The sequence below is a fragment of the Octodon degus genome, unplaced genomic scaffold (genome assembly GCF_000260255.1).
Source record: "Octodon degus isolate 3935 unplaced genomic scaffold, OctDeg1.0 scaffold00130, whole genome shotgun sequence".
Lineage (NCBI taxonomy): Eukaryota > Metazoa > Chordata > Mammalia > Rodentia > Octodontidae > Octodon > Octodon degus.
The window spans coordinates 398424-407518 of NW_004524706.1; the positions used below are offsets into that span (position 1 = coordinate 398424).

At 44.2% G+C, this 9095-nt stretch overlaps 1 protein-coding gene across 2 annotated transcripts in view; it reads right to left on the reverse strand.

Moving 5' to 3' along the window:
- Window positions 1-289: 289 nt before the first annotated feature.
- Window positions 290-9095, reverse strand: part of Rnf19b (ring finger protein 19B) — a 27072-nt gene continuing 18266 nt past the window's right edge. For both annotated transcript variants that reach the window (XM_004640984.2, XM_004640983.2), the window contains exons 4-9: window positions 8394-8556; window positions 7866-7980; window positions 5734-5874; window positions 4613-4820; window positions 1832-1963; window positions 290-1085 (exon numbers count right to left, since the gene is read on the reverse strand). In XM_004640984.2, coding sequence (XP_004641041.1) covers window positions 626-1085; window positions 1832-1963; window positions 4613-4820; window positions 5734-5874; window positions 7866-7980; window positions 8394-8556 — 1219 coding nt within the window. In that variant the 3' untranslated portion in view covers window positions 290-625. The remainder of the gene's footprint in view (window positions 1086-1831; window positions 1964-4612; window positions 4821-5733; window positions 5875-7865; window positions 7981-8393; window positions 8557-9095) is intronic.

A 9095-nucleotide genomic window follows, 5' to 3' on the forward strand; every position in this document is an offset into this window, starting at 1 on the left:
CTGCACAGCTGCCTCTAGAAGGCAAACAAAGTTCGTTTCTGCTCATCGCTTCCCTAGCCAGCTGACTCAGCTGATAATTCCTCCCTCCCACTACACAGTGCAAATCAAGCCTCGATTTGCTTCCTGTGGTGTCACGAGCGTCACCTGTAAGTGACACCACTGCAGTTATCTGAGTGCAATACTTTCCTGGGGTTAGAAAAACTCAGGTCTAAAGACTGTCAAAAATGAAGTATTCTGCTTCAGTCCAACACTTGGCTCTGTTGGACTAAGCCAAGGAAAATGAGATGAGTTCAATTATGACATATCTTTATTAAAACGTGTCCTTTAATGTTAGCATACATACAATATACACACATACATATGTACACTCTGTGACACACCTCACCGATGCCAGTATCAGTTTAACCAATAAATTAAAACTAGAAAAGGTATGGGGAAAACTAAAGGTAAAATTTTTTTATCTTATCTCTGGTAAGAAACTGCAAATTTCTCAGAATTTCCCTGGGGAAAACCTGACCAGAAAATCTTTGAAATAAAACATTTAACCATCCCACCCCCCAAAAAAATAGGTTCCAAAAGATGCAGTTACAAGTGTGCTTCTCACAACAGGAGCATTCATTCCACCTCATACTCCGGCTTCTGCACCTTCTGACTTCAAGACAGTCTGTCCCTCGGCTGGGGCAGAGAGGTTCTTGAGGGCACTTGGGCTCGGTGCACCTTGGGTTCTAGGGGTGGAAGGGCAGGCTGCGGTGTGGGAGCGGGGGGAGCCGCACTCATCTGAGGTGAGGTCTGGCACATCGTCTGACTGTGTGTCAGAGCTCTCCAGGTCACTACGGATGCTCTCGGGCTGGGCCAAGCTGATGTCCCAGACTTTGCTTGGTGGGCAGTCTTTCTGTTCACAGCTTTGGTGTTTGCAGGGGGGGTCCTCTTCATTGCTACCCCCACCTCCGCCACTACCTTCTTCTTCATTTTCTGCCATCTGAGCATGGACATGGAGTGAGTCCTCTGTGCTGCTTCCACTCACTAGCTGATAGTGGCTTGGTTTGGCTTCAATGTCCACTTGGATTTCCATATTGTTGCATTCTCTGTGGAGACAAAAATCCACTGTGCTAAGTCATGTGCATGGACCATGCATACCTGTTGATAAAAGCAGTTTGTGGGTTTAGAACTAGGAAGTTCAAAAATACAGGTAAACAGTGAACTAGAGCTTTATGTTGCTGGGCGTACATGTGTGCACACACACACTCAGCAGCTCTCCATCCACACAGCGCTTCTAACTGCCAACTGAGGGCCAGAACCTCATACTATCTTACTCAAAATATGAAAGTGAAAGATTTGTACCTTTCTACTCCTATGTCACAATTAGAATCCAGAATCCCTGCAGTTAAGAAGTAGCTCAATCCCACCAACCACACTCACTACTCAAAAGGAAAGAATAAAAGGCTATGGGAACTATATCAAGGAAGAACAAAGAAGAAACTCTAGACTCACAGAGACCACTCACATGAATACCACTCTAGCTCTTCAAGTTCTATGAGAGTAATGACACATAGTAACTGAGAAAAAACAGGCATGTTGTGGTGAGAGTGGAGGATGGAGCGGAGGGACGAAGGGAAGGAAAGGACTTCAAAATATCAAATGCTAGCAAGAACCAAGTAATGCCAAACTTCAGGACCAAGAACTTGCTCAGTGCATACACTGGGCACAGGACGTACCTCACTAATGGGACATGTAATGGCTCACTACATAAGGAGGTAGCAAGATTTGGGAGACCTAATGCCCACCAGACATCTTCTAATGCACCCTGTCCTGGCAGCTGGCTGTCACATACCTGTCCTGTGGGTTGTAGGAACTGATTATGGAACCGGCCATAGCTCTTGTGCTTGCGTTGTCACTAATTGCACCAAGACTGGCTGTGTCTTTGGGGAATATTTCCTTTTGGACATCGGCTTGGACTTCTAACCTGTGTAAAGAGGGGACGTTCAAGTTAATACGAGACCTGGCATTCTGAGAAAGTCTGCTTCCTGGCACACGTCTCTTCCATTATTCTCTTGCGAATTGTGATGATCTGTCTGATCATCTCCAACTGTCAAACAGCTCAAACACATGCCCACACATTTTCTCTCTTAAATAACTACTGAAATCGTCCCCTCCTGTCGAACCCATTACTATTGCTTCACTCCAGGCCCCTGACATTGCCTGCCTCTATAATTACCATGGGGCTGCCTTTCCAATAGCCTCTCAGTCCAAGTCAAACAGCCTCCAGCCAGTACCAGTATGGGCAAAGACCCATCACTAGAGCACTTCTCTAACTCTTGGCTGCCTCCTGCCAACAGGCAGTTAGGAGGATCTTCTTGGTCTGCCAGGAAGCTCTCCAGTTCTGCCTCTCTCTGTAGGTCCAAAATCAGTCACTCTACATTTATACTTTATATCTCCATGACTTTGCACATGCTAGTGCCTAAAGCCTTCTCTCAAGTGTTTCCTCTCTTGCCTGAAACACATATTCAGGCCTCAACAACAAGAGATACCACTCTCCCTTGGCCCAGCAAATCAGTCACTTCCGCCTAAATGCTCCTATAGCCATCACCCTGCTCATCACCTCATGTACCTCTCTCTCCTCTGTGAGCTCGACCAAAACAGACTATACCTTACTCACACTTGATCCTCCAGGCCTTGGACGTAACAGGAATTGAAACACTTAGCAATCAAATTTCCTTCAGGATACAGGACTGAAGGACTTATCCTCAGAGCTAACCTCCTCCCTCTTTAGAGCAGCACTTTCCCAATGGTATCTCAGAGCTGAGGCCTGTAACTATTTCCTTTGTTGGCTCTAACACCATTTTGTTGTACACTTAAATATTTCTTCATAATGGGTTTCACAGTCAAACCCATCTGACTCATTCACTTCCTATAAAAGAAAGGCTTTCACAGAACTGGAACAGCTGGATTGGCTAAGCTGCAGTTTCAGCAAGTCTTTCTCCAATTATGTCTGCTCTTTTAAGAGGAGCTGGCTTTCAAAAAGCACAGCAGTGAATACTCCAGCACTTGGGGGTGGGATCCCTTCACAACTGACGCCAGTCATGGGACACAGCAGCAGCAGGCTCCATCCAGCCACTTAAGCGTGTGCTCTCCCACTCTGCTTCAAGTGCCCTTCAAGAATGTGCTGAGGAAGCTGGGTGGCTGCACATGCCTATAATACTAGCACTCAGGAGGCTGAGGCAGGAGATCACAGTGTGAGGCCAACATTGGCTATATAGTAAATTCAACACCAGCCTGAACTACATAGTTACAGTCTCAAACAAACAAACAAACAAAAAAAGCAAACAACAACAAAAGAATGTGTTGAGGTGTGATAAGGGGGGCAAAATGAGGGGCATGAAAAGGGCAGTACCGCAGGTCAGGGACAAGAGCTGTAGCTGCAGATTTCTTCTTAGCTGGAAAAATTATTTCAGAAGCCACTGCCTGCTTAGGTGGTTCCCAGATACTGAGGCATATGACACCTAGGACCGACTCCCCAGGAAGCTTTTCTTGGCTAGTACTGGGAATTGAACTCAGGACCTCAGGCTTGCTAGGGAGCTGCTGTGCCACCGAGCTATATCCCAGACCTCAGGGAAGCTTTTTATATCACAGACCATCCCTAGGTACCACTCTACAGGACCTTGAGTTATTCATTCTGGGAAATGAGCCCTAAAATCTATTTTTAAGAGTCTCCCAGGTGACTGACAGGCACAAAAGGGTAAGAGCTAGCTCACTTGTCATATTTTGAGTCCTCTTAACAGCCAAATGGCCATCTGGTCTCACTTTAAACACTTCCTTATATTCAATACTGTACCAAAATTACTTCTGTCTAGTCATTTTAGTCTTTTTGGCATAAATCAGAGACACCTAACCCTTTTCCTGGCCAAAGGCCTTCAGATATTTGAAGGCAAGTATTTCCCCAACCTCTCCACCCTGCTCTGTTCTACCGGTGCTTCTCCCAGGCTGCTCTCTTTTCCCAGTGAATCAACTGCTTCTCTTCTAACCAATTAGGCAAGTCAGTCTCTTCAGTCATACAACTTTACATACTCAACACAAATTCAGATAACTGATCTTTAGCTATCAAATGGGACTAGGAGAATATAAGGACCATAGCACCAGTGATGAGATACAGCACAAAAGCTACTCACTGGAAGCCAATGAGTACCCAAAGGTGAACCAGTCTCAGGAAGTCTATAAAAATGCCTGTTTTATCAGACATGGTGACACATACCTATAACCCCAACACATGGGAGGCTGAGGCTGGAGAATTGCTACAAGTTTGAGGCCAGCCTGAGCTACAAAGTGAATTTAAGCCCAGTCTATATAAGAAAACCCTGTCTCAATAAGATTAAAAAGAACAGTGTGTCCTTCCCCTTTGTGGAGTAGGCAGCCTAAGGCAGTGGAAGCAGGATCTAGTCAAGACATGGAGCAGCTATGGCACAGTGGAAAGAACTCTAAACTTTGCTCAAAGTAGAAGAAAACACCCTTGACCATTAAATCAGAGATGATGTAGGAAATAGACTGGATAGAGAGATGGCTTAGTTATCACTTACAATTCCACGTATTTTGTGTTAGAAATTACTTTTCTGCCTACCTGCTATACTTTCCCTTGCCACTGGAGAGAATGCCACCACTCAGTGTGCCCCCTGAGAGGGCTGCAAAGCTGGCTGTTTCACTGTAAGGGCCTTGCACAACACTGAGTCCATCTGTAGGGCTTCCACTGGTGCTCAGCACACTAGTCAGGCCTTCGATGCTGCTTTCCCCGATGCTGGGATTCTTGAGGGCTCGCCAAGCATCTGCCACTGTGGGTGGAAGCAAACACGTCGTTTGAGACAGCTAAGCAACAAGACAGTCTGGTAGGGATATTTGTGCAGTAACTCTTCAAAGTACAGGATTTTCATGTAGAAAAGCACTAAGACATTCACTCAAGGAACATTTACTATTATATGCAACCATCAAACACAGGATGCTTTAACGTGCTTATATTTAATTCTGCCACTAACTAGGCAGAAATCGCCTCACTTTTAGACAAAGAAATCAGAATTTAAAATTAAATGACTAGACCAAAGTCACAGGCACACAAAGTTAAAATTCTGATTACAATGTAATTGTTTTAACTACTCGAGCTGCCTTTAATCAAGCTAGAGATATTAAAATATGTTTAGTGACAGTGGATCCTAGGAGGAGGCCTAGAAAACTTTTGGGGGACTCTGTGTCCAGGTTAGCTATGATGGCAAAGAGGAAACAACATTCAAGTAGAGGTCAAGACTTATTCTAGGCCCTGCTCTGCAGAAGCTCTTAATAGCTACTAAAATAAAAGCTTAAAGAAGTTCTTGTTTAAATGGGGATAATAATAGCCCTTGCCCTCCCCTCTTCAGAGAGCTGTTGCAAAAAGTGAGATAATAACTGTGTAAAGTCCTCTGAAAATTATAAAGTACTGTGCAGATATGAGGCTCTATTATAATCACTACTGCCACCAGCATACTTGGAGTTACTTGAAATCCTACTAGTTTGTACCTGCCGTACAGAGACAAGTACCAGAGGAATTAACCTAATAATTCTGGAACAAAGAAATGAAAAGCTAAAAATACTATACTCCCTATAAAGCTCATTATCCAAAATAATTCAGTGACAATCTCTCTATAAAATGAGCTGGATTTTATTAATTTTTACCATGTGTTCCTTAAATTCCAATGAAAAGAAAAACCCTCTTACCTGTGACGGGACCATCATCTTCATCAAACTCAATTTTCACCCCCTTCCCATTAGCTGTGCTGACTCCACAGCCACCTCCCCGACAGAGAGAAATGGGCACAACCCCATAGACATACGCCAGCATAATGGGGACGCCGATTCCTGAGGGAAGAGATGGAAGCGTGTCAGCAGGCCATCAGGCTGCAGCTGCCCTAAATCCTCCCTCTGAGGCTGGGCAAAGAGAAACTACTTTTACAAGGGCCAAGTAAGTTAGAGTGGGCAGCCCAAATAGGCTGCCTGATGTCACAGAATGGCAGCCAGGCTTGCAACCAGAAAGCTCTGGCCCAGAATTTTAGCTCCAACTCACTGGATGCTTGACCATGGACCTATTCTAGAGCTGATGAGAACATACACAGTGCCCAATGAAGTATGTATTTGTTTTCACTTCCTCTGTTATATTCACTGAAGTGCTAAAGCAAGAACCAAAGAAGAATCCAATATTTAATAAGTGAGGGGCCGGGAAGATAGCTCAGTAGAGTAAGCACTTGCCTGGCAAACTCAAGGGCCTGAGTTCAATCAGTTCCACCACCAAAAAAAAAAAAAAAAAAAAGAAAAAGAAAAAAAAATTTAGTAAGTGACTTCTGGAGTTTAGGACCTCTTCAGACTGTTAATTCCAAAATCACATTATGGCCAGGTATGGAGGTACATGGCTACCATTCGAGCACTCAATGGGCTGAGGCAGGAGAAGCACTATGAGTTAAAGACCAGCTTGAACTACACAGAAATGCCATTGCAAACAAACAACATAAAAATAGTGCACCATGTGAGGCAGAATGGTCTAGCTGTTAGGAGCATAAGGTCTAAGTCAGAGTGTCGATTCATGTCCCAGTAAAATGACCAGGGAAAAGTTACTGTATCTTTCTGTTGACAAGCATGCTGTTCTGATAGGACTGTAAAGATTAAATGAATTAACATATGCAAAACATTAGAATCAGCCAGGCCTGGTGGCACATGCCTGTAATCCCAGCAGTGGGGAGGCTGAGGCTGAGGCAGGAGGATCACTGTGAGTTAAAGATGAGCCTGGGCTACAAAGTAAGTTCAATGCCAGCCTGAACTGCATAATGAAACCCTGTCTCAGCAAGGCAAAAACCAAATACATTAGAATCATTCTTGGCACATGATGTTTATGGGGTTTTTTTTGTTTTGTTTTTGGTGGAATCAGGAATTGAACTCAGGCCCTTGCACTTGCCAGGCAAGCACTTAATTCTACTGAGCTATCTCCCCTGCCACCCTGGCACATGATGAAACGCATGAAATATTATATATTATTCTATCAAAACAAACTCTTGTGCCTCCCAAAATACTGTCTTTTTTTTTTTTTTTTTTCCCCCAGAACCAGGGATTGAACTCAGGCCCCCATGCTTGCCAGGGAAGCGCTTGTTCTACTGAGCCCTGGCCCCCAGTATTTTTTTCTTCTTCTTTTCCCAAAATACTGTCTTTGATTTTGTAAGCCCAATAGCAAGAAGATAAGGCACGGCTGGGGAGATGGCTCAGTGGAATAAGCCCTTGCCTAGCAAGCACAAGGGCCTGAGTTCAATCCCTGGTTCCAAAAAAAATGAAGAAGGCAGAGGAATGAAAAACTAGGGCTGGTGGCAATTTTCTTTAATTTAACCTTTTCTGTGTGCCAGACTGAGTTCTAGGCACTAAACACAAGACAATTTTTTTTTTTTGGTGGAACCGGGGTTTGAACTCAGGTCCTTGAGCTTGCCAGGAAAGCACTTATTCTACTGAGCCATCTCCCCGGCCCCACAAACTTTTTTTTTTAAGATAAACTCTTTTTTTTAATTTTTATTTATTTGGGGGGGGCAGCTCAGGCCACCAGAGGGCGCGGCTGGCTGGCATGTGGTGCTGGGGGATTGAACCGTGGTCCCTTTGCTTTGCTAAGCTTGTTCAAATAGGTGCTTTAGACCACTGAGCCATCTCACCAGCCCCAAGATAAACTCTTAATAACTACTTTTGCCAAAAAATAATCAGAACAGTATCAAGTAAGGTTAACTATTAAGGTGAGTCTGGCATACAATGTAGGACTAGCCAGCTGGCTAAACTGGTATGGCTGCAAAGCTAGACAGGAGTCATGGGCCTTCCCAGCTTACCAACGCTAACAGCAGCAATCACCGGGGACGCGATGACCGACAAAGTCACTCCTCCCGTGATGGCCAAATTCCTCTTGTGTTTGGAGGTTTTCCTCCCCTCATATCTGCTGTGAATCTAAGAATAAAAAAATTCCAGGGCAGCAGGTTAGGACAAGTGAATACAAACTTATAAACTACTTATTTTAAAAACATACCCTCTACCCCGAAGAGTTGTCTTTCTCAAATGTTAACCTAACTCAGACCAGGAATACACAACCTCTACAGAATAAGTTAATCCAAAGAGGCAAAATAATTCAGGGAAATGAAAGAAGCACTTCACACTTTTCAGTCAATGAGACAAGCCAGGCCCAGGATAGATAAGAACTTTCAAATCTCATTTTTAAAAATCCATTTAATAAAGTTATTTTCAGCTAAGAACCAGCTGGTTTTCAGACAGCTCTGGAATAAATATAAGCTTTTTCTCATTTTTCTCAAATCTTTGCCAAAAAACCTGATGATGGTACAGGCAATGAACTCAGCATGTCTTACCTTCCTTCCAACGTAAACAGGAATGCCAATGACCATGGCAGGAATGGCAATGCCAGCAATGAGAGAAATCCCCACAGGAGCACCAATCAATGTGCCCAGCTGCCAAAGAATTTTCTTCTTCCGGCTCCACGGCTTCTTGCCCCAGAATGTACAGCCAGAGGGACTAGAGGAAACATGCTGACGTTAATATCAATTTTATAAAGTTATTGTCACCAGAAGGCTTGATAAGAGCAACAGCTTTCTTTTCAGTAGTAGACGTTAAGTCACACATGTGACAAGAAACAAATGTATTACACAAGGGAGGGCAGCAAAGGACAGGCCCAGACTATTTAAGGCTCTTGGCTCTTTCCTTCTTGTGGTAAAGACAGGTCTCAAATACTGAAACTCCTTTTCCTTCTTGACCGAGTTCAATCTTCCTTGAGCCACTAATAGTTTATTTTATTTTATTTTTTGCGGAACCAGGGTTTGAACTCAGGCCCTTGTACTTGTCAGGGAAGCGCTTATTCCGCTGAGCCATCTCCCTGGCCCCTGATCCAGCTTCTTGACCCACCCTTGGGATCCTGCATAGCCTGTGCACTTGACATCTCATTTAAATGCATTGTCGGGCTGGAGAGATGGCTCAGTGGTCTAAGGCACCTACTTAGAACAAGCTTGGCAAAGCATCAGGGACCGCGGTTCAATCCCCCAGCACCACATGCCAGC